Here is a 25,721-nt window from a genome sequence, read left to right on the forward strand (position 1 = left end):
ACGTACCCGGTGAGGGCAAAGGTCGTCGCGTCGGGGAGAAGCTGGTGGGCACGCTGGGGCGGGGAGCTGGGCACGGGCGCGCCATGGGTGCCACCGAGCACTGCACTGTCATCACCACGTCCAAGCCTCCTGCGTGTTGCGCGTGCAAAAACAAAGATTGGCCCACCGTGTAGCCATACAGACTGTTTTTGTTGGGCGTGTGGTGTTAGCGACCGGCTATTAAGGTCGGCACGATTGTTGTCCTCCGCCCCGCACCTACGATCAGCCCTGCTGGTTACATAGGGAGCGAAAGAAGTTCAACATACATACAGTTGCACGACGGGGGGGTGGTATCGCCAGCCTTTGTATCACCAGCGTTGACGTTTACACATTGAACAAGGTACTCCGTTAAGGCTGAGTCAACCTAGGTGAGGCCAATGACGCTAGCCGTGGCGCACCAGCGGCGGTGGGTGGCGGCGGGCTGTGCGTGATGGTCTGGTTCTCCCCGTGGATGAGCGTGCTGTTCACGTCCGTGGTCGTGCTCTCCGGACGGAACTCGAGGACCTTGCAGGTGTAGACGCAAAGGCGGCGTGCGTCCGCCGTGCTCCAGTAGACACGCGTGCACCTACGGCGGCGGTGGCGGGACGGACAGAGAGACATCACTGACGGCTGGGCTGAGAACATCAACTCACTAAAATTCCTGTGTTGTCACATTTTTTGGATTAATCCGAGGAAAACATTTTCGGATCGTGCGAAGTGTTGTTTTCTGAACCCCTCTGATATTTCTGATTTTTCTTGACAATCTAAAAAACCAGGAACACACCACCCCTACCACGCACCCGTCCGAGTGCAGCACTTCATCCGAGAGCCACCCCTACCACGCACCCGTCCGAGTGCAGCACTTCATCCGAGAGCGCTCGCAAACATCTGGATGCCCAACGGCAGAGATGTGGTGCATCTTTCTGCGTTGGGAAAGCTTAAACGCGTCACTCACTGGTATCCAATGGGGAAGAGCTTCCCTTCGTAGAGCGACAGGTCATTGAGGACGCCCAGGCACTCGATGGTCAGAGAACCTGAATCACGCCACGCGCAGGGGACACACGGCGGTGAAGAACGGATCGTAACAAACCACTGTGTATTCTAGGCACTGGGAATGTTCAACATTGTCGGTTTAGACCGGGGGTCGGCAATGTGCGCGTTCGGAGCAGCACGCGGCTCTTTAAGGACTTCTCCGTGACGATCTTCGCGTGCGTTGCGGCTCTTAAAATATTGAGTGTTTTACCGAATTAGAAAAAAAATGGCCCTTGTTCATTTTGGTCGCCGACCCCTGGGTTAGACAAAACGTCTTAAAAAGATCAACTGCCCCTCCTGAGCACCGTTACATTTGGCAAAGTTTAGAAAAATGTATCACTTTTAACTATTTGCGTAATGATTCAGTGGTTGTGGTGGCGGTTCTCAAGGTGGCAAAGATGATGGCAGAGACGGCGATAGCGGTGGAGGCTGCAGTCACCGATCATCATCTGGATCTTGTCGGGCTCCAGGCCGGAGAGGAACTTCCGACGAAGGCCAATCCCCTCGAAGTCGACAAAGACGCGACGCAGGACCTCGAACCCATCCTCCGCCACAACCTGCGTGCGCGGGGACAACACGGGGAGTGCAGGGGGGATGAGGATGGGGAGGAAAGGGGAAGAGGGGGAGAAAGCGACGTCAGTGCCACAGCTGGCCCCTCACCGACAGCAGCGACGGCGAGCCCCCGGAACTACCGAGGCAGCCAGGCCAATCGCCGACGGGTCATGCGAACAACTCTTCACAGCACGAGTAATGACACACACACACACACGGTGATTTCTGGAGAGTAAAAGGCACAATTGCGACCACAGGCACAGCACTAGCAGCAAGTCTTGCATGCCATGTGTCCTTACCATACTCGGTGCATACTCATGCACACCAGCAAGGTTCTCAATTGCGGACATTATTTTAGGCAGCAGCAGGACAAAGGGGGTCAACTGTGCAGCCGGCTTCAAGCTCGTTGTGAATTCCCATCACGGCACAGACGTCAGCGCCTACGACCGCTGCCATGTGCCTCCTGGGGCTTCATGTGGACGAACGATTGAATTACGAAGGCACGTGGCAACATCGCCTCGTGCTGGCAAACTAACGTCCACCTTGCGCCACACAGTGAGAGCTGCTACTGAGGGGTCCACCGCCACAAGGCGCCACGAGATATACCGCATGGGAGGCACGGCATGTATATTAAGTTAATTAAAAACTCAACTATGTTAATTGACCAGGTAAGGCCCACTGAGCTATACAGCTCTTTTTCAGAAGCGACCTGGCGATCACAAATGATCGCTCAAGGAAGTGGCTTATCACTTGGAAATATTGACAGCAGCCAAATACCCTAAATGCACATTGATCTAAATGTAGAGGGAATAACTGGAGGATCAGGAGTAAAATCCACGCGACCACGAAGAGAGAGAGAGAGCACACAAACTCAAAATACACAGCAGGCATTAGGGTTGGGATCGAACCCACGACCCTCCTGCATATCAGGCAAGGGAATTAGTTAACATCTCGCCACAGCGGCACCCTAAGTGATGACGATGCCGCTGATGACGATCGCTCACTCGCTCGCTTCCACGCACCTCCCCTCGGATGAGGTCCTTGTGCCGCTGGCAATAGAGCTTCTTGTCGTCCTGGAAGACGCAGCTGCGGGCGCGGGCGCACATGAAGTGGAAGTTGGCCTGGCACGCGGGCAGGCAGCAGCCTACGGTAGCGCCCATGCGCCCGCAATGCTCGCACCGCTTGGGAGGGGGGGGGAGGAACAGACCTCATCGGGTCAAACCGGCACGCGAATGTAGCCAGATGTTCGTGCTGTTGTGTTATTCACGTGACTCCAGTTTCCTTTAAGACTGTGTAACTTCAACAAGGGAGACACGGTGCCGATTTGAGCTACATTTCGACAGTGACATAACGGAGGGTATTATCCACATTAGAGGTTTTTTTGGGTTAGATCGCGTAAATATAAATGTGTTTACTCTCCAACACACTGGTGTGCTGAACAAGTAACTAATTGGCATATTTTACTTACGTGAGACCCGTACGGGTTTAACGACACATTTATATCTTGGTGATTTAACCCAAAAAACCCTCTTATGGATAACAGAGGGTGTGTGTACGTGCACATGTGGATGTATTTTGAACTTCTTTCGCGCCATACGCAGCCAACCGTGCCGATCAGAGACCTGAAACGATCACGATCGTCGCATTCGACTGATCGTCAAAGTAAATGCGTCAGATATGGGGGGGGGGAAGGAGTTGTTGAACTTCCTGGGAGGTTCAAATGGGACACGTGGTGAGTTGGCAGCCTCTTCCTCCTCCTTGAGCCCCACTCACTCTTACACAGCCACACCCACTCAGCCACTAGTCCTGCTTACACGGTGAAGGGCCACGCGTGCTTTCTGATGTTGGCGCTGCCTGCACAACAAGCAAACCTACACTTTTTTCATTCAACAAGCGGTGAAATGTGTAACACCGTTTAATCACGAGGCTCCCCAGCAGTGCCAACTTAGGCCTCCGATCTGCGAGCGACCGGGCCACATCTCCCCCTGACATCATTTAAACCCGTTTCCCGTTCCGATTGTGTACGTTTACATCATTAGAATGGAATCGATTCTGAACGGAATCAAAAGTAAAAGGCCAATGCGGGAGGGCGTGTGGCACAGTTTTGGCACCGACTATCACAGAGTGCGGCAATCGTGTCGCTACGGTTTTCTGCAGTGAGCACAGTTCAACGTCTCTAAAAACAATGGCACTACGCCTCTCTAAACAAAATTAACGCTAAACCGCTTGCGAGCGTTCCGAGATTCAGCGGTGAACGGGGACCCACCCTGCAACTTGCAGACGTCTCCTAACGGGAAAAGGTTGGCTGAAGCTTTAACTCGCCAATAAAAGCTGTGCTGCGTGCGTGAAGCGATCTCAATGTATGAACCCCCAGAAAACTGAGCGGAGGCGATCGGAGTTGCTGGCGAAGGGAGGGGAGCGAGCGACGGGACAGTGCCGGCAATCGGACCCCACGTACCAGCTGCTTGCCCCGCCACACGGCGGCGTGGACGTTCTTGAGCGATCCGTCGTCGTCTTCGAACACCTCGGCCGACCACACGGCGCAGTTGGAGTGCGTCCACTCATCCTGCCCGATCCCGAGCAGCCTCCCCGCCTCCTGCAAGAAGACCGTCGGTCGCACCCCCCTTGTTAGCCGCTGGCGGTCGAACCTTGTATTCTGGAACGCCCCTTCCTTTGCCGACATTAGGAAGCCGCTGGGAGCTGTGCAACTTTTAATAGTAACAATAACAATTTACAAAGGGCCCTTGAACATCTTCTTGGTTCTTTCGGTAAAGTCACGTAGAAGGAAAATAATAAAATAATAAAACACAACTTCAGACTCTGCCTTCTCGACAGACCTGTTCTCCACCTGAAGACGGCTGCTTGCGTTGTGGCCGAAACGTCGTGAGAATTATTTTATTATTTTTATTATTTTTTTATTTTCCTTCTACGTGACTTTACCGAAAGAACCAAGAAGATGAATCCCTGCAGTCACGAAAGCTTTAAATCGGCCCTTGAACAGTCGTACTCAGGGCGCTATGCATGGAAAGGCGGCAAAGAGTTTAACATCAACCAAGGCGAGAAGAAGTGAGAAAGACGTTTGAAAATAAGTCGAGAGAGAAAAAGCTATTTCAAACGGATACGTTTTTAGTTGAGATATGAAGATTTGTAAGTGTCTTTCAAGTCATGACCTGACAAGGGGAAGGAGTTCCAGAGTTTTGGTGCCGCAATGGCACTGTTACTATCTTGGTTTGAAGCTTTCTTGACTGCAGGAATCCACACTCTTTGGTTCTTTCGGTAAAGTCACGTGGGTAGAAAAATCATAGATCGCGACGTTTCGATCGCAACACAAGCGACCATCATCAGGTGGAACAGATACAGCAGGAGAACTGCTGACATAGACTGTGACATAGACTATGTGACTTTACCAAAAGAACCAGAGTAAGGCACTGTTACTGTTCCTAATATTCGTTGGCTAAGGTGTGTCAAAGAAAACTATCGACTGAAAAGCCGCAGAATAATGGGGAGCAGTGCCCCACCTAAAAATGTAAGTTTTGCTGGCATTTCAAAATGTTATGAAAAGAATAAGAAATGATATGGGGGCGCCAACGTGCACACTCAATGAAAGTGCCTGGCAGGCGATTGTGGAAACACCATCCAGGCCATCAACCACACACAGTCGTGCAATCCCCCCCACACATCCAAAACGAAGCCATTTCCAGGACGACTAATCTGGACACTCATACATTGGCTATTCATCGAGCAATACGCAAGACCGAGACAGAGTCGTGAGAGAGAGAATCTCAGTGGAAGAGAGTCGCGTGTTTTTTAGAGTGTGCGGCGCGTACGTTTGAGCTCTGGTCGCCGTAGCCGAGACACAGCATGCACTGGCGGTTGTCCTCCTTGTCAACTGGGACGTCCACCTCCATGGCGCTGTCGCCGCCACCGTCGGCTCCAGCTGCAAGACAGGTGGCAGCACACGCCCGGACAGCGTAACACAGCCCAAGTTAAATAACGCTCCATACAGACTGATATTTATTCAACTAAACTCATTTTAATTCTACGAGCTCCTTAGGCCCACTGAGCTACATAGCTCTTTTTCAGAAGCGACCTGGCCACATATTACAGCTCAGTGAAGTAGCTTATCACGTGGATATGTATAGCAGTTAAATACTCTAAACGCATGTTTTTAAATGTGGAGGGGAACATGGATAAATCAGAGGAGGTCGTGGGTTCGATCCCGACCCTGACGCCTGTATATTTGGAGTTTGCATGTTTCTCCCCGTGATCGCGTGGATTTTTATCCGGGTCCTCCAATGTTTCCCTCGCAATGTAGAAACACGCATTTAAAGAGTATTTGGCCGGTGTTTTACATTTCCACGTGATGGCAAGCCACTTTGTCGAGCTATTATTTGTGGCCAGGTCGCTTCTGAAAAGAGCTAAACAGCTCAGTGGGCCTTCCCTGGTTAAATATAAAATAGTTTATAGTTTAGTTTAACACGTAGGCTTTCGCGACCAATATTATTCATAATCAACGTTTTTGAGTTTAGATCGCGATATTTATAAATGTGTCGTAACCCTCCACCACCCGACACGGTCAATCAGTAAAAAAGTGTCACGTTGACAAAAGACAAATAGTTCACTGCTTTAGCCCACCGGTGTGTTGAAGCGTTAAACCACAACATTTACAATTTGAATACGACGTTTCGCTGGTAATTGCATCCAGCATCATCGGGCAATCCGCCAGAATAGTGAGGCTCTGCTCTGTCTCCCGTTCTTATATAGAGCAGCAGCAGGGTGACGTCATCATTAACTCAGTTTAGTTTTAGTAAAAAAAAATGGGCCCAGAGGGTTGCCCTTACCGCCGTCGTCCTGAGCGTCGGTGGAGGCCTTGCGACGCGGCGCCGGGACGATCTTCTTGAGGAGTGGAGGCTGACTGTGGGGGGCACCACCCGCGGCCAGCGCTGCCCCCTCCCCTTCGCGCTCACGCCACTGCGCGTAATCGTGGTCCGCGGAAGGGGGCAGCACGGCGTTGGGCAACAGCCCACTGGGCGTGCGCGGGAGAGAGGGGAGGAGGAAAGAAGGAAAGAACGTCGGTCGATCGGTCACGTAGGGAGCGCAAAGTTGTAGAAAATAGACGCGAGATGAAATCAGAATATATATCTCTTTACCCTGGAGAAATCCGATGAGCTAGAGATGTCCACTCGGGGCAGGTCAGAATTTTAACGGGTAACCCACTGAGCTATTAGCTTCTTTTTCAGAAACGACCTGGCCACAAATGATAACTCAACCAAGTGGCTTATCAAGTGGACATTTATACCATCCAAATAATCATAAAGCGCATTTATAAACGTGGATGGAAACGGTTGCGACGACAATGAGGCTGAACGTTTGTTAGGCGAGTCGCTCGGTACATAGACCCGTCGATTAAAAACAGACTCTCACCACCCTGCAGCGTGAGATTGTTTAAAGGGGGGGAGTATTAGTAAAACACTCGGGGGGGGGGGGGCGAGGTGAGGCTCGACAAAGGTAATATTAAACGAGCTCTAAAATAATGTTGAACGCTAACGGGAATGCTCACGGCACGATCCCCTGTGCATGAGGAAATGCTGCGAGAGCCTATTCTCAACCCTTTTCCGTTCCGTTGACGTCTGCACGTTTCCAGGGTGGGTGTCACCGCTCGCCGCCGAACCTCGGAAACGACGCGCAAGCGGTTCGGCGTCAATTTTACTAAGAACAAGGCGTAGCGCCGCTGTTTTTAAAGACATTGTACTGTACTTACCGCAGATAACTGTAGCGGCACGACTGCCGCACTCAATGATAGCTGGCGTCAAAACTGTGCCAAACGCACTCCCGCGTTGGCCTTTTACTTCCGATTCTGTTTCGATTCGATTCTATTCCGATGACGTAAACGTACGCCATCGGAACGGAGTCGGAAGAAAAACCTATGACGTACACGCATGTACGTCATCGGAATGGGAAAGGGTTAATTGCACTATAAGATTTTACAAGGGGGGGTTGGATCCTTTACAATCCCCCCTCCACCCCAACCTCCCCAATGCAATGCAACTCACATATCCTGGGTGCGATTCTGGTCCCAGAACCTTGATCCTCGGATGTCAAACCACGGGAAGACTTTCTCCATTTGCTGTGGGGCGGACGATGACACAGATGCGTCGTTAGTTCACACATGGCGCAGCAGCAGCAGCGGTACGACGTCATTCAGGGCGGGCTTTGCATTCAGCGTACCCCGAGTAGAGCCGTGCTCTGTCTCTCTGTGTCAACCTCTGTCTGTCTTTCTCTTTCTCTGTGCCTGATTAATGTCTCGGTTACATCGTTTCTCTGTCTATTCGCACCTCCAATTAGCACGGTTGGCCAAAGAAGTTCAACATACATGAAGTCACTGGCGGAGCCAGTGGGGGGGGGGGGGGGTGGGTGGGGTGGCACACTCAAATTGATCTCGCTCTGTTGCTATGTATAGAATATTCCCTTTCTCTTGTCATTTATTTATGAACAAATTTTAACCTGGTAAGGCCGACTGAGCTATCGAGCTCGTTTTCCGAACAGACCTGGCCATAAATCATAGCTCAACGAAGCGGCTTATCACGTGGAAATTTAGAGCAGCAAAACACTCTAAACGCATGTTTCTCAATGTGGAGGGAAAACCGGAGGACCCGGAGAAAAATCCACACGACCACGGGTAGACAGACATGCAAACTCCAAATATACAGGCATCAGGGTCTGGATCAAACCCATAATCTCTTGCATACGAGGCAAGCTAGTTAACATCTCGCCATCGTGGCGCCTAGTACCCGACTAGTTCGTATAAAAATGCTCGCCACGATAATTATCGTTCACGGGGGCCATTTCGAAGCGATCGACCACATGTGGCTTGCGGGCCCATGGGAAATGAAGCCGCGGTCTGTACTCCGGCCTGCAGGGCCAGAGATCACCCCGCGCACTTGGTATGAAGATGGAGAACTGGGAAAAATCGGTGACCCGGGGGACGCGCGACGAACCCTGGTGAAGAGCCCTTTGAGAGTGGCGGCCGCTCGCTTGACCTCCGGCTGCGTGACGTCGGAGTCGCACTGGAGCACCCTCGTCACGTCGTCGCAAAACCCCGTCTGGCAACGTCAACAGCAACAAATTGAGCATGACAGAGCGGTGCAAATCCTACACTGCTATGGCAGGCACAAGAGCCAATGGTCGCAATTTTCACATTGCTATGGTGGGCATAAGAGCGGATTGGTGGAAATCCTACATTATCATGGTGGGCACAAGAGCAACACTGCTATGGTGGGCACAAGAGCAAATGGTGGAAATCCCACATTGTTAAGTGGACACAAGAACCAATGGTGGAAAGCCTACATTGCTGTGGTGGGCACAAGTCTTTGAAAAGGAAGGCAACTGTTGACTTCCCACACAGTGCTACTCATCTGATTGACCCCAGAGGGGTAAAAGGCTGGATTGAACCCCGACAAGGATTTTAACTCACGACTTTCTGATTGCGAACCGCACTCGGTCAGGAAGCTTTTCCTTACTGTGGAGCAAATGGCAGTTTGGATACCTATGGCGGGTCCAGACACTAGAAACGATACATTCTGTCACTATAAGAGGCCCTTTCTGTGACGGAATTGACTACTGAGCGCGTGCCACAATCAGAAACATGTCGGTTGTTGCCAGGTTGTCAAAATATATCCCTCTGGAACCCAGATTTGTGCAGCCAAGATGCTTGCAGTGAGGAATAAAATATATTTTGTGGGCCATATGGAAGTGGTAAGCCTCATGTGGCCATGGGGCATTTGAAATAAAGTCTTGGGCCGGGTCGGACCCTCTGCTCTAATAACACACTGACGAGGCAATCAACGCGTCAATTAGCAGATCAAATAAGCAGCAGCAAAATCGCTGCTCTATTAAAGTAGAGCTCGTATAATGGCTTTAATGACATAAGGTCGCAGGGCGTCGGCGAAAAATGATTGCATAAGATGTCACAATTTGGTTTTACAGTTTGATCGAAGATTCTTTTTTTCGTCTCGTTTTAATCATCTCAATCATGTTGTTTCTTTCTGCCCAGTATGGATAGTTTTGTCCACTACATTACCCCCAAACACAACAATGGCACATCATTTAAGTTCTATTTGTAAGCATTTGCACACTTACAATTCGTTGCATATACCGTGAGCGTAAAACAAAATCTCTTTCAACCCATTTTTACGTGACGTGCCCAGTAAATTAATTGGTGAATTTTTGGGAGCAGGCATTGTGCTCGGATGCCTAACCAAGCTGTTGTAGGCCCCACGCTCCAGCTTCCGCTTCACCCCCTCCAGGTCCGTGGGCAGGTCCTGCCGCTCCGTATCCGTGGCGACAGGGCTGTCCACAGCGCCAGCTGGGGTGCCCGATTGAGCTTCGCTGGCCGCTTTGCTTGACTGTAGAAATACAGAGGGTAAAACAAGTATAACCCGTAAAAACTAAGTTTTTCACTATAAATCCTTTATATGCGTGGTGGCTAGAGTCCTCTCGTCCTCTGGCTTGAGATGGCTGCCACCTATGGGTCAGATGATTGCATTGCACCATTAAGCAATTGGTAATTAAATATAATATTTTTGTCCTAACAAGTGTAACATTTTGGAAAAAAATTTCACGAACATTAATTGTCACGCACAACGAGTCTGTGTGGAAAATGTCAGCTCGATTGGATCACGGGAAGTGGGTTAAAAAACGACCGAAAGATTTTCACGGTCGTAAGCAAGCAAGCGAACTTAATATAAAGGATTTAAAAAAGATCCGTACGTGAGGCATCTGTTATTACGGTCACTCGACGGGGATTGACAATCGTATAGTTAACGCTGGGATTATTCCCGAGAAATATCTTCGAGTAATGGAAGAACCGTGCTTTGAAAAAAAACAATTAATGCAATATATTTACGTGCATGCCGATTTAATCGTGAGCTGCTCCTCACTCGTCGAGGGTCAGTGGCCTAGTGCCGTAAAAATGACCGGTTATCCCAGGATTGTTCTATTACTGGGAATTTTGGCAAGTCTTTCTGGGACATCAAACGTCCTTTTTTTTGTTCGTGGCATAATAAAACACCAATACAAAGCATTTAAAATGCAGTAATCTCCGATAGTGAGATGTTAACTCCCTCGCCTGGTATACAGGAATGTCGTGGGTTCGTTCCCGACTCTGAAGCCGGCTGTATCTTTGGAGTTTGCATGTTATGCCTGTGATTTCGTGGATTTTTCTCTGGGTCCTCCGGTTTTTCCCTCCATATTTAGAAGCAACAGGCGTTTAAGAGTATTTGGCTGCTATACATTTCCACGTGATAAGCTACTTCGCTGAGCTATCATTTGTGGCCAGGGCGCTTCTGAAAAAGAGCTATACAGCTCAGTGGGGCCTTACCTGGTAAAATAAAAAATAGTTTAGTTTTTAGTTTATTCTGGTGTCGCGAGATATTTTTGTTGCATCTCAAAGAGGTGGCAACCCAACCCCAAAATGCGCCGGTGGCTGGGCGCGGCGGTTGCCCACCTGCCGGTGCCGGTGCAGGCTGGCGGAAACGCGCGAGGCCGCGAGGGCGCTAGCCACCAGCTGCAGGCCGGCCTGTAGCTCGGCGGCGAGCGCCACGCTCCACTCGGCCGGCCGGGACTCGGTGCAGCGCACGCACGTGTACACCACGCTCTCGGGCAGGCTCGACAGGATCTCGTACATCTCGTCTGCGCACAGCGACACCAAACAAAGACAAGAAGCCACCGCCCCCCCGTAGGGCCTATTAACACACCTTTCCCGACGTCTGCAAGTTGCAGGGTGGGTCCCGTTCACCGCTGAATCCCGGAACGCGCAAGTGGTTCGTGTTAATTTCATGAAGAGAGGTTGTTTTTCAAGACATTGCGATCACCGCCGAGAACTGTAGGGACACGACCGCACTCTACGGCAGCTGGCGCCAAATTGTGCCACACGCCCCCTCCCACAGGGCCTTGTGGGAGCCTCAACACTGATCAAGTTATTCTATTTTTCTTCCGATTCCGTCCCAATGAAGTACGTGGACGTCATCAGTATGGGAAAGTGCTAACACACTATTGGGGCAAGTGCTGTTAGCGAGCACCTATGAAGGACGACACAGCACTCGAGGGGGTAGGTGGCCAGCACCACGCCCGGTTGCCTTTGTCTCCCCAGTGGCGATGTTTACACACACAGTGCCGGGTACTCATTTGAGGCTGAGTCGGCCTAGGGGAGGCCCAAGACCGGTTCAGATATTCGTCACCGGTGTTCACCGTGGGCAGGAATCAAACTCGGGTCGCCGGGTTCGTAGTGCGGAACACTAACCGCTACAATACCGCTACCCCCCAAGCAACACCACAACCACAGCCGCGATGGGGGTAGTCACACAAGCAAGGGGGGGTCAATCGGAAAACGGGGGAGACTTCTAGGGGAATTGGAAGGCTACTCATTTATATTTCCCGAAATTATGTCAGTCCGTTCGTTCATCCGTGTGTTATCCGTCCATCCACCCATCAATCTGCTGTCTGTTAACAATTCATCAGTGCATTCAGCTCTGTTATCCATCTGTCCATCCATTATTATCTGTCTGTCCATTATCTGTTCATCTGCCCATCTAAGGACGCTTCACATGTTTTCAAAACTACGAAACTGCTACACCGATTGCTGTACGACTTTGCTCGCAGATGACCAATACCAGTGCTTGCTGTGCGCCATGTTTGGACAACATGTGCAAGAAAATACTGAGAGAAAAGAAATGCGTGTTAAAATAAACCAAGGTATTGCTGCGATTCAGCATAATTACTTATATTATAATGGTAACTTGAGTGTGAATGCAAATATGCACCTCTCCATACCTCTTTGCGCATCTTGCTGCGACGGGAGTTAACTAACCTTAAAATAACCTTCATTCACGAACACAGCACCCTCGTGTGTGAAACAAACCGGGAACAATCCCCTGCGGCACCCACAATGAAGCCTCAGGACACAGCTTCTGCCCCACCTCGCGCCCCCCTTCCCCTGCGGGGCGGCCCCCACTCACCGGAGAGGCTCTCGCACTTGGCGTGCACCCAGCGCTCGCACTTCCCGCACTGCATCATCTTGCTCTCGTAGTCGTCGTCGTCGTAACATCGGTTGCACACGGGGCAGAAGTTCCCTGCGAGAAGACGGTGGAGGGAGCGAGTGAGCCCACAGGAGCTCAGTCAGACAGCGATGAGGCCGGCACCCAACTCTCGGCTGTCACTTTTAAAACCGGCGATTCAAGTCCTCCAGCTCACTGGAAGTGTGCGATTCAAAGTACTTGCGTGTGTGTGTGGGGAGAGGTAGTGTAGCGGTCAGTGCACTGCGCCATGAACCCCACGACCCAAATGAAGATCACCGGTCGCGGCCGACAATCCGTGATGAATATCTGAACCGGTTCTGGGCCTTCTCGAGGTAGAATCGGCATAAAATGAGTAGCTAGTGCGGTGTATAAACATCACCACTCAGGAGACAAAAGCGGCCAGGCATGGTGCTGGCCACCCACCCCCTCGTGTGCTGTGCCGGCCTTCATTAGGTGCTCGCTAACAGAAATTTACCCAAAATTCTGTCAAGGCTTCATGGGGGACCTTTGTATTTGTCTTGTATGCAGACCCAAGCAAGTAGGTAAGTAACGATTCATCGATTTCAGTGGGCCTTCAATGCAGTACAACACAATGTGAATTCTAGAGCGTCAGAAATGATGACCGCATCTCAAGACGGGAATATTTCACTCGTGAAAACATATCCACTTATATTGCACGTGGTGACAGCGGCACAGCTTGGCTCCCGCAGCGGAAAAACCACCCGGTGCCACGGCCCCGGCGCTACTCGGCCGTGTAGTGGAACCCGGGGGATTTTTTTTTAGTATATTGATGATATTGGATGTAGTTTATATTTTAGTTTTTTTTTACGTGGTGGTGTGGCTGCTGCAGCTCCTTACTGTTAAAATTTACCTCCCTTTATTACTGCTAATCCTACTTCCTCCCTTTATTACTGCTAATCCTACATAATACACGAGCATAATATGACTTTGAGACCCCCCCCCCCACCACCTACACATTCCACAAGTAGTGACTAATCCCATATCTGCATTTTCCATAAATATGCTAATTCCTCTGTTGATATGTAAATTCCTTTGTCAAGGCGCTCTCCTCCTCTAACCCAGCTTAAATATACGCTGCCAAGCTTGGTGGTGTTCATTCGGACGCTGTCTTTCCGACAGACCTGTTCTTCACCTGAGGACGGCTGCTTGCGTTGTGGCCGAAACATCGTGAGAATTGTATTTTATTATGTTTAATTTTCATTATTTTATTATTTCCCCTCTACATGACTTTACCGAAAGAACCAAGAAGAGGAACCCGGGGGGTTGTAATCGTGAGCCGATATGGATGGCCGCGTCAACAGCTCGTCAGCGAAGGTAGAAATAAGACCACTTGTGGGCCACCGGTTCCGGCGGCGTCTGGTCAGCGCTTCACCTTTGTCGAAAAGCTTCCCGCAGTCGTGGCAAAGCGAGAAGTCGTGCGACCACTGCGCGTCCCAGCCCTTGCCGGGCGTTGTGGCGCCGCAGCTCTTGCACTTCACGCACTTGGTGCACACCTGACCGATACGCGCGCGAGCACACGTACACACACACACACACGCAACCGAACCACCATGAACAACACGCCCCATCTCGTCGGAGATCAGGAGCGACGCAGGTATGAGCCTGGTTAGTAACTGTCTTAATGTTACCAGGTAAGGCCCACTGAGCTAAAATTGCTCTTTGCTCAGAAGCGACCTGGCCACATATGATCGCTCGACCAAGTGGCTTATCACGTGGAAATGTATAGCGGCCAAATTCTCCAAATGCGTGATGTTCACTCGAAATGTGGAGGGAAAAACTGGAGAACCCGGAGAAAAATCCACGCGACCACGGGGAAAACATGCAAACTCCAAATATGCAGCAAGTGTCAGGGTCATGATCGAACCCACGACCTCCTGCATACCAGGGAACGTGCTACCGCCGGGCTACGTCATCGCCCTGTTAGCAGGTGTGGTCGCGGTGCGCGTGTATGAATGGTGAACTTCTTTCGCACTGTACATAGCTAAGTGTGTTAATCATGGGTGTGGGGGAAGGACAACAAATTAAACACAAAAAGCCAGTTCTAAAGAAATTAGTTTTCAGTATCCACGTACCCAAACGCGCTTGCGATTCGTCGGTTTGCTGGGGTAGTTCGGTCCGAGACACTCCGAGTGGTAGGTGTTGTGGCATTTGTCGCACTGCAGAAGCTACCACACGCACAAACACAAAACGATATTCACGCTGAAGGAATACACGCGTCATTAACATGTTTCCGCTCTGGTTTTTACCTGACATATGGCCAACTGAGCTATCGGAATCATACAACGAGAAGGACAAATAATTGATTAAGTTCAAAGTTCATTTATTAGGTATAGCCCTGTGAGCCATTCGGCTCTTGAATCGGGTGCAACCGCAACAAACAAAAAACATGAACAGGAAAACATCTTAAAGTGACTATGTGCAAACAGAAAATCCAAGAAAAGACAGCAAAATATTGCAGAAAAAATCACCGTACACCAACCCTGTGCAAATATGCCAGTGGGATGCAAGTCAAATAACAACAACCACAAGACAACTTAATCTCGCAGAGCGTGTCAGAAAACAGGTACAGGAGATATCGACGCCAACTAATTCAACGCTGGCGCCAATAAGCGGCGACATCCAGGGCCCCCTGTCGGTGGTTGAGGGGAGGGAGGGGAGCGAGCCGGCGAGCGAGTACCCGGTTCTGACGGCCGCAGACGTGGCAGAACTTGCAGCGCCGGCACACCCAGTTCTCCATCTCTCCCTCCAGCGGGCGCTCGCCCTCTCCCAGGCAGAACGAGTGGAACGCCTCGCAGCACACGCGACAGTACACCAGCTACGGATAGACAAAAGTAAATATCCCGCTCCGTCCCGTAACCTCAAGCAGCAGACTGTTGGCGAGCACCTATTAAGGTAAGGATGGCAATGATTGGTGACAATTTTGATGATGGTGGTGGTGATGGAAATACTCAACTGGGATTGCACGGAGTAAGATCGCCCCAGACTGTGAAACTAGTGCAGACTGCGTCTGTGAAACACAGCGCCTTCGTGATAGCCTTGCGCTATTAAAATGGCGCGAATACAAAATTTTGTTGAAATTCTTTCGCACCGTACGTGGCCAACCGTGCTCATCGGACGAGTACGGTGGCAAAGATGATGATTTTGGTTTGGATGATGATAACGATGACAATGAAGATATTGGTTGGGATGCAATGATGACGATGAGTATGATGATACTACGATAGTGATCGTGATAATGACAGGGTCACCGGGGTCACGGGGTCACTCGCACCTCGTGAATGCCACTGCTGGCGCACAGGAAGCAGATGACTCGCGGTGCGATCACCCCGGAGGTGAGGAGGGAGAGGCCGCCCATCCTCCACACGTTGTCGATGTCGCAGTCCTCCTGCGAACGCAACACGCAAATACGCGTCTAGCGTCTCGCCGCTAACCTCACTGCAGTTCAGCAAGACAATACTCTCCCCCCCGCTCCCCACCACAACCCCACAATTCAATAGGCTGTCGCAATTCAGGGTGTTTCGATTTTATTAAAGTGTCGATCAATTTTAACACTCTCCAACTAAAATAGAAATAGTGAATCACATTAACTCTCGTAACCACAATGCGATGTGAACAGAATTCAGCATAGAGTTGTGCGGCTATTAGGGAATTGCCCAATAGAAAATTAAGACAACCTGCTTAAAGTGTTGCCCAAAACGTGGCAATAAAAAAAAATTGCGCTGTTTTAATTTGCCTTCTGATGGCATCATTACTTGTGACATTGCAAGATGATGTCACATTGAAGAGGGCAGGTTACCGACTGATAGAAGCGGTTCCCAGGGGTCAGTAACCAAAAGAAAGGCCTAACTCCAGATGGTGGCAGTGATGACAGAACTACGGGAGCAGTCCTTGGGCGGTCGCACGTCGACTTTGCAATAAATACGAGATATTCTAGGAGACAAGCGACAGCGAAGAAGTGACGGTAACAAACGGGCAGTGCACGAGACTACCTCTTGACCGTGAACAATAAACGATTTAAACTATGTTTTGTTTAACCAAGTAAGGCCCACTGAGCTACATGGCTCTTTTTCAGAAGTGCCCTGGCCACAAATGATAGCCCAGTGAAGTGGCTTATAACCATGTGGAAATTTATAGCAACTAAAAATGCATGTTGATTCTAAATGTGGAGGGAAAAGCCGGTGGACCTGGAGAAAAATTAACGCGACCACGGGCAGAGAGAGACACAAAAACTCAAAATATACAGCAGGCGTCAACAAGGGTGGGGATCGAACCCACAACCTCCTGTATACCAGGCGAGGTAGTTATCATCTCGCCACCACGGTATGAAAAAAAACGGGTACCTTGAAGTCCACGCGGATGCGGTGCACGCCATCAGGGATGGCGCGAGGTTTTCCGTTGCCACCGTTGCTCAAAACCGTCGCCACGACAACCTCCGGCTTGTTCACCTCCCTGCCCTTCTCCTGCGAACAGATCAGCGCAGTTGGCTACGTAAGTTGCAAAAGAAGTTCAACGCACGTACGTACGTACATACAACGGCATGGACTCACGCGCTACTGAAGGGACACTCCAAGAGACACGAGACCGTGTCGTGAATTAGCCCGTTGTTATAGGCTCCCTGCTTGGCACGTCTCTCACACACACCCACCAGTTAACAATCCAGCAGTGCGTACACATCCATAACATAGGCTTTTTTTGGGTTAGATTGCGTAAATATAGATGTGTCGTTAGACCCGCCCACCACCCGACACAGCCAGTAAGGAAGGTTTGTCACGTAAACAGAACATGCCAGTGATTACAAATGGCATTATAAGGCAGACAGACAGATTTGTAGAGTGCATACACAGTTAACAACGCTGCATCCGTGATCAGATGATGCAGGTTGAGGATTGACCATGTTTGGAAAAGTACATTTTCACGAGAGCTGGATAATCTTTGAGCAGTTCCTAACTGACGACTAAAGTGTCCATGTGAATGTGTAGTGAAGTACAGCGAAACGTTTGCTTTAAGAAACATTAAGAAAACTCACGAAATATTCGACATCTTCTCCACCATTCTCCAGAGGGAAACGCTAACTATACGTTTTAAAATCTTATTGGACACCTTTTAAATTATTTGTGTTTTTTTATTCATCTGGCACATGCTTTCCTTCCGACCCTTGACCCCAAGAGTTGACTATCCTCACATTTTATGGCATCATCATCATCGAGCACCATTCCAGTTTATTTTGTTTAACCAGGTGAGAACAGTTAGAGAGCAGGAGAGTCTCTTGCACTTGGTGCATACCTGGTGTAGCGTGCACGCACACACACAACCCAACCACCATGACCAGCACGCCCCTCCTCGACGAAAAGCGTGAGCGAAGGAGGTTGAGCCAGGTTAGTACTTAGATATGGGGAGACTGCCTGTGAATACGAGGTGCTGTGTGCATAGCCTGCGAGATGGCAAGGAGGTAGCAGTATATCCTTGGTTCTTTCGGTAAAGTCACGTAGAAGGGGAAATAATAAAAATTAAACATTATAAATTATTAAATAATAAAATTAAAGCGTAATAAAATATTTTATTATGTTTAACTTTTATTCTTTTATTATTTCCCCTTCTACGTGACTTTACCGAAAGAACCAAGAAGATGAATCCCTGCAGTCACGAAAGCTTTAAATCGAGAGGTAGCAGTAGTCACGGATTAAATGAATCTGTGGGGAGCTTTGAGTGTTCATCCTCTGTACGACCACCATCATCCCACTGTGCAAAAGTGGCATGTCTGCCACCGTGCCAGGAGCACACAGAGACCCACCTTCTCTTTGGACTTCTTTGTGCGCAACTGGGTTCCCCGTTTGGTAGATTTTTCTCCAAGCACGACTGCAGAGACAGACGCACATGTACCAGCACAGCTATAAAAACGTGCAGCAGAGCGTGACGCATTCACGAACAACGCGTGTGCGCATGTGTCTGTGTGTGTACGCAGGTATGTGTAAGGTAGGGAAAGGATAGCCATAGGATATAACTCTGCTGCATACCATTTACGGGTGGAACGATACAACGCCTTGGTCATTTGATTCATTATCGCGATTCGGGGTGTCGCGATTCTACTCGAAAATTGATTGTCTTTAAACACTGCGATGAATGGTAATGCCTCTAGCGGCTGCCAAACGTGACGTGAACCCAATAGGTGCAAACGTGTGCCGACTGAAAAATAGAATTTCAATAAACGCAATTCGATATGCGTCCTGAGCCCGGCAATAGAATACGAATCAATAAACCGATGCATTGTTCCACCCCTACCATGCGCGGATGTACGTGACCGACTGTCCATAAGTTTTGAGAATGACAAAGAATTTATTGTAAAAAAAAAAAATCACTTAAGTGTATCGAATTCACTGGAGCGACATCTGGAGGGAGCTGCAACGCAGTTGGTTAGCGAACTGCATTTTTAAAAAACGGCCACGGCAAACATCGGTGGCGAGTGAAATCTGAATGTGAAACCCTGTGCACTCACCAAACCCGCACTGACCAGAGTGGGGAAGTATGGTTCAACAGCCCCCATTCCTGACGCGGCGTGGGAAGGCTAACAATCCAGCAATATAACGACTAAGGACTGTGATTATTTATTACACACCGATATTTACATGCTTAATATATGCATAGCTCACCAACGGTCGGTGTTAATACATTGAATAAATCACCTTAATTTTCGGATATCTCCACATAAAAAACGTGAAATTTTGACTTAAAATATATATTTAAAATGTTTTTTGGCTTAACATGCAGTAGGCTTTCGCGACAAATCTCATCCACAATAGGTTTTTTTGGGTTAGATCACGTAAATAGAAATGTTGTGGGTTTGGCTGTCGCCTGATGATGCTGGTTGTTGTAATCACTGGCGAAACGGCATGATACTCGAATTGTAAATGTTGTGGTGGCTTTATTTCACACACACCGGTGTGCTGGACTATTAACGAATTGGCACGTTCAATTTACGCGACAACCCTTACTCATTGGCTGTGTCGGCTGGTGGCGGGTTTAACGCTACATTTATACTTACGCGATCTAACCGAAAAAAACCCTCTATTATGGATAACAGAGAATAAGCTGCAAAAATAGCGGCTCTGTGAAGCAAGGCCAGGTTTGTGTAAATCCCGAGTGTGTTCATCTCAGAAGGCGCCCTTTGCATTTGAAATGTAATGTAAGCACGTGTCGCTCATATCAGAACTGTGCTTATATTGAGATTGTATTTCACCTGGCAAAGTCTAATGGAGCACTGCAGAGGTGCATTAGGGGTCATACATTGAGTAAATTATTCACCCGTTTTTTTACTTTCACATAAAAACTAAAACGTCAAGTCAGGATGGCCAAACGAAAAGATATTCTTTTCTTTTTGTGGAGATAAAGGAATGACAGGTGATTTACCATGTTCTCCAAATTATCTTACCTATAAAAGTAAAATTTTTATACCACGTCATTCTCAAAACGTATAGACCACTCACCGCGTGTTGCACGTGTTATTAACATGACGCTTGACCAACGCAATTGGCTAGTAGGGGTGGCCACGATTCTATTCACGAAATAGATATTTTTAACAATGTGGTCATAAATAGGGTGAAAAAAGGTGAATTGAACACATTCATAATTTTCCTTCATCGTTACACCCCTAATAGAGTAAGGAAAGCTGCATTGGTAAGCGAGAATGCGACGTAACGAGTGACTTATGGTAAATTCATTTGCATATGCGTACGCTAGCTTCCCTTCAACAAGCGCAGCAAGCGATCTCAGTGAGAGGTGGGGGGGGTAACTTCATATGCAGCGATCAAGGCGAGCTAACTGCGTAGAGCCCACACAGAGGTGAGCGTTACTCATCGCCGCTCATCGGTGGCTGAAGTGGCGATGTTGCGACATTAGAAAGAGGGAAGATATTTATAATCTTTGGTTCTTTCGGTAAAGTCACGGGGGTGAAAATAAAAAATTAAAATAACTAAATGAAATCACGACGTTTTGGAGGCAACACAAGCTTCCGTCATCAGGTGGGACAACCACAGCAAGAAATAGAATTACTTTTGCTGTCTTCTTGGGTCTTTGGTAAAGTCACGTAGAAGGGAAATAATAAAATAATAAAAATAAAACATAATAAAATAATTCTCAGTGAGAATTTTATTGGGATAATCCCTACGGGGAAAGGAATAAAATAATTCTCAGTGAGAATAAAATAATTCTCAGTGAGAATAATTCTCAGTGAGAATTATTTAATTATGTTTTATTTTTATTATTTTATTATTTCCCTTCTACGTGACTTTACCGAAAGAACCAAGAAGATGAATCCCTGCAGTCACGAAAGCTTTAAATCGAAATTTACTTTTGCTGTGGTTGTCCCACCTGATGACGGAAACTTGTGTTGCCTCCGAAACGTCGTGATTTAACTTAGTTATTTTAATTTTTCCTCTACGTGACTTTACCGAAAGAACCAAAGAGTATGGATCCTTGCAGTCACAAAAACTTCAAATCGGGAAGATATTTGAATGTCAAGGGGCGCTGATGACGCAACGCTCGAGTGAAACGCCCGTTGCAATGGGAGAGAGATCATGTGCAATCGATTTAAAGTGCTGCAGAATAATAAGAATCGCAAGTGCGGACACAGAAGATTGACGAGAGAGTGAATGGGAGGACAGAGATAGGGATGCCAAGTTGGCCGTTGGGATAATCCCTACGGGGAAAGTAAATAATTGAGAAATTAAAGCTTCAGCACAGGTTACAATTATTGTTGAGAAAGTTAGAGAGAGGGGAGATGCAATTAGATAAACTATAGAGATAAGAGACCCATAGAGACACATACACTCACATAGAGACCCACAGACTCAGAGACACATACACTCACATAGAGACCCACAAACTCAGAGACACATTTAAATAGAGATCCACAAACTCAGACACGTACACTCAAAGAGACCCACAGACTCAGAGACACGTACACTCAAAGAGACCCACACACTCAGAGACACATTCACTTAAATAGAGACCTACAAATTCAGACACATACACTCACAGAGACCCACAAACTCAGAGACACATACACTCACACAGAGACCCACAAACTCAGAGACACATTTAAATAGAGACCCGTAAACTCAGACACGTACACTCAAAGAGACCAACAGACTCAGAGACACATACACTCACAGAGACCCACACACTCACATAGACCGACAGGCTCAGAGACATACACTCACATAGAGACCCACAAACTTGCACAGACCCACAGACTCAAACAGGGAACCATAAACTAGATGGGCAATACAGACACCACCGGAGCAAGGCAGCATGAGAGGGAGACTGGAGGGCGAGATGGGAGGATGTGGTGAATTAAGATACGAGGACAGTATATGTGACGAGAGAAGAGGCACAACAGCTCATGGAGAAAGAAAATCCAAGCATCCGACCCCACGTGACAATGGGGGATTGGGCTCAAGAGTTAGAATAACATTCAATCGGGCACATTCACTTAATACACTTCAGGCTCCGACCGTTAATTCAAATTGTTAGCTGGCAGTGTAGCTAGATGACCTTTACTGGCTGCCAAGCGGAGCATCATTACACATGCAAATGACTTCACCACAACAATAATACAGTGTCGAGTATTATTGATATTGTCAACAACAACAATAACAGAGATATTAAGTATGCAGCGATGCACGCGCAGAAATAAAAAAAAACACCCACCACCGTTGTCACTGCCGCTGCACCTCTAACGGAATAAATACAAAGTCGGCCAACGTCTCCGCCAATTCACCCACAACGCACCCGATCTCGTCAGATCATGGATGCTAAGCAGGGTTGAGCTCGGATAGTCCTCGGGGATGGGCAACCAGCAAGCATAACAGGTGTTACAGGCTGCGGGGGCCCGTCGAGGTTGGCAGCCGAAGGCAGTGCAGCAACACCCATTGTTGTACTGTACTTCTATGCCTTTGTAAACCCTCGACGGGGTGAAGTATGGTCAAACAACCTCGACCAACCGGCATTTGCACCTCCGATTAGCACGGTTGGTATACGTACGGTGCCAAAGAAGTTCAACATACATGCACGGCTAATATTTCTGACAATGGCCCTTCGTCCGAGCAGGGCTAATGCCCGAATACATTGGCTTGCTCCATATATTCTGTTAGTTATAAGGCAGTGCTAATGACAAAGGTGGGGAGGTATTTGTTTAAAACTTGTCCTTGTATCAATGATATTAGTCCATGGGTAGAGGTTTAATACGAGTGTTTTTCAAGAGGTAAAGAGACTTTTTGATACTAATTGTGTAATTTATTGTTGGTGCAATCCCGATAAGAGTAAAAATCGCGTGGCAAATGGCGCATCATCTTGGTAGTCTTAAACAGAAGGCCACAAAGAAAATACAATTAATTTTTGTTGAGCCTTGACAGCCAGATGCTTGTGTAAAGGCCATATGTTTACTTATTTTTTCCATTATCATCACAAACGCAGCTTGGATCCATCAGTACGAGCGAGACGATAAAGCAACAAAGGACTGAATGTGAACGACGAGAAAATTAAGGTCGCAAGCTTTCACCAGAAAGGTAATCGTGATAAAAAAATATTGGGACACATTTAGTCTGATGACGTTTTGCCTTCCAGGAAATGTAACACTTCTTGTCACCAGCACTTCATGCTCGGACATGCTGGACAAAACCAACGTGGACTGTCCAAGGAGTGGCGTTTTTAGCATAACGTTAATCGATATAATTGTTGGGAAAGCTTTGACGGAAACTTCTGCATATCCAGCAGACAGTTAAGCCCGAGTCCGCTTCGGACTCATGTTTGTTCGGAACTTTAAAGGAAGTTTCACGTGAAAGGTGGTTTAACAGTGACGGGAGGATGTGCATGTAGTGTTGTGGCCGTGGTTTAACGACAACCACTACTTCATTGCTGCTACCATTAGGAAACAAATGAGCCACTGGTGCAGGTGCACAGCGCCTGAGGATGGCAACGCAGTGAAAATTTGCAAATGACGACGTGAAATTTTACTGGAAAGTGCCGTTCATCTCTTTACGTATTGAAACGCTCTCGTATGACAGGATAACAAGAAAGAGAAAGCGAGAGAAGCGAATGCCAGAATGCTTACCTCCCAAGGGCTTGCCAGCATCGCGCGGCCTAGCAACTTGCGAGGCCTGCTGAGCCTGCGGAGCCTGGGTCTGAGCTAGCGGCCCCTGCCTGCCCGCCCTCCTCCAGCCTGGGTCGCCCTCACTAGGCGAGTCCCTGGCTCCCCCCGGGGCTTCCGCCTCAACCTGAGCATCTTCTTTCCTTCCCGCTTTACCCCTGTCTGTCTTTTTCACTGGATGCAGACATTGCACGACCTACTTATTTAACTTTTTTAACACTTTTTTGGCAATCAATATAATATTGTTACAATAAAAAATAATGACAATGTCATTTATTTATCAGGAAAAGCTTCACCGAGTCTCAAGACTCTTGGATGGGAGAGTCTTGCTACCTTGGGATGCCCCCGACCGATTCCTTCCGAATTAGTGTTTTGCTCGGAGACAGAACTGGGACGCCGGGAGAAAACTCATGCATGCGAAGGGATAATACTCAAAAAGGTCCACGCAGATGGGTTCATGAACTCATTTGATATTCAGCGCACCTGACTGCATAATATTATCGAACCAGCAGTGGTGAAGAAATATGGCTTAATGATTGAAGCCAGGATTGGAGGGCCACGTAGAGATGGGCAAGGCTCCGAAATCTACCGGGCTTGCAAGGTGGACCGGAGGTTAGAGTACAGCCAAGTGGGTTTGCCAAACCATGCGTGCAGACCGTTTGAGTGTATGTCCCCTCGATGTATGGTGGGATTTCTCCACGTAACGCGGCTTTCCTCCCCCATCCAAAACAGGAATTGGCCAAACGTTCCAATGAAAGACCTCGCTGAAAGCACAGCCTTGAATCTAATTGATTATTTTACAGATAAATAAATGACAGTATTATTATTATATATAAAAAAAAACAGAAAATTACGTTTACAAAAATATGATTTCATATTTTAACTTAATTTTTACGTTTAAATTCATAAAAGTTGCGACACCGGTTGTTAAAAAAATAAAAAAAACACATCAAGATGTGCGACATCGTTTAAACAATGCAATTAGCAAAATATTGACGGAATCACAAATTGCGGAGGTTACATCGGACGGACGGTAACACTGGGCGTGAAGGAGTCACACATTGTGAGGGTGAAGAAAGCATTAAGCAGACAATTACAGTTGCATCAGCAGACCACCACCACCACCAGCAGCAGCAGCAGCAACGGCAACAATCGTAGCAAATCATGCCAGGCATTTCGTTCTGTAACCAAAAAACCCGCGTGCCAACGTACCCTGCTTTGGTGTGCTGTCCGGCTGCGTGTAATACTGTAGGTTCTGACACTTTCGCATCCTGGGGTAAAAAAACGAGGGGGAATCGGAGCAGAGGTAGACGCACAGATACAGCAGACGGACAAAGACAAAGGTGTAGGGTGTTGCGGCAGAATTATGCTAGCGAGCACCGGGTGAGGTCCTCCACGGTGCACGAGGGGAAAACGAAGTCGGTACCACGCCCCCTTGTCCCCAGTTGTTATGTTTACACAGCTCACCAGGTACCCATTACATGCCGAATTGACCGAGTGAAGGCCGAGAACAAGAACTTTTTGATAGTACTGTACATGCCACACTGATCTTAGTCGTGGCCGGGGCACAAACTCATTTCGCCCGGTTAGGAGCACAGTGCACTAACCACTATGTTTTCGCTCCGCAACAATAAACATACAGACATCCAATAATATATTAAATTACACTTACCTACACAGAGACAATATGCTCAAAAAGACGGATACAGATAGACACACACGTACATACATCTAGACACGTAATTACATATACAGATGGACACAAATGCCAACGCTCGGATTTTCAGACACGGTCATAAAACACATACATAGAAGCACATAAGACACACACACAAGCCAAAACAAATGCTGACACACGCCAACTTAATAGAAATGATCCC

General features: G+C 48.2%; 1 protein-coding gene across 2 annotated transcripts in view; it reads right to left on the reverse strand.

Annotated features, from left to right (window-relative positions):
- LOC144942956 (uncharacterized) overlaps nucleotides 1-25,721 on the reverse strand; it is a 67,552-nt gene that overhangs the window by 21,021 nt on the left and 20,810 nt on the right. Inside the window, exons 8-28 of one of the 2 annotated variants that reach the window (XM_078870018.1) lie at nucleotides 25,054-25,112; nucleotides 23,806-24,015; nucleotides 18,490-18,554; nucleotides 17,039-17,158; nucleotides 15,970-16,083; nucleotides 15,376-15,513; nucleotides 14,771-14,863; nucleotides 14,071-14,191; nucleotides 12,618-12,731; nucleotides 11,108-11,292; nucleotides 9,861-10,007; nucleotides 8,601-8,705; nucleotides 7,656-7,729; nucleotides 6,444-6,628; nucleotides 5,430-5,539; nucleotides 4,061-4,198; nucleotides 2,625-2,783; nucleotides 1,490-1,607; nucleotides 974-1,052; nucleotides 438-604; nucleotides 7-129 (exon numbers count right to left, since the gene is read on the reverse strand). In XM_078870018.1, the coding sequence (XP_078726144.1) occupies nucleotides 7-129; nucleotides 438-604; nucleotides 974-1,052; nucleotides 1,490-1,607; nucleotides 2,625-2,783; nucleotides 4,061-4,198; nucleotides 5,430-5,539; nucleotides 6,444-6,628; nucleotides 7,656-7,729; nucleotides 8,601-8,705; nucleotides 9,861-10,007; nucleotides 11,108-11,292; nucleotides 12,618-12,731; nucleotides 14,071-14,191; nucleotides 14,771-14,863; nucleotides 15,376-15,513; nucleotides 15,970-16,083; nucleotides 17,039-17,158; nucleotides 18,490-18,554; nucleotides 23,806-24,015; nucleotides 25,054-25,112 (2,624 nt within the window). The remainder of the gene's footprint in view (nucleotides 1-6; nucleotides 130-437; nucleotides 605-973; nucleotides 1,053-1,489; nucleotides 1,608-2,624; nucleotides 2,784-4,060; nucleotides 4,199-5,429; nucleotides 5,540-6,443; nucleotides 6,629-7,655; nucleotides 7,730-8,600; nucleotides 8,706-9,860; nucleotides 10,008-11,107; nucleotides 11,293-12,617; nucleotides 12,732-14,070; nucleotides 14,192-14,770; nucleotides 14,864-15,375; nucleotides 15,514-15,969; nucleotides 16,084-17,038; nucleotides 17,159-18,489; nucleotides 18,555-23,805; nucleotides 24,016-25,053; nucleotides 25,113-25,721) is intronic. The other variant, XM_078870019.1, reaches the window with a different exon arrangement.

Source organism: Lampetra fluviatilis, chromosome 29 (assembly GCF_964198595.1).
Source record: "Lampetra fluviatilis chromosome 29, kcLamFluv1.1, whole genome shotgun sequence".
Lineage (NCBI taxonomy): Eukaryota > Metazoa > Chordata > Hyperoartia > Petromyzontiformes > Petromyzontidae > Lampetra > Lampetra fluviatilis.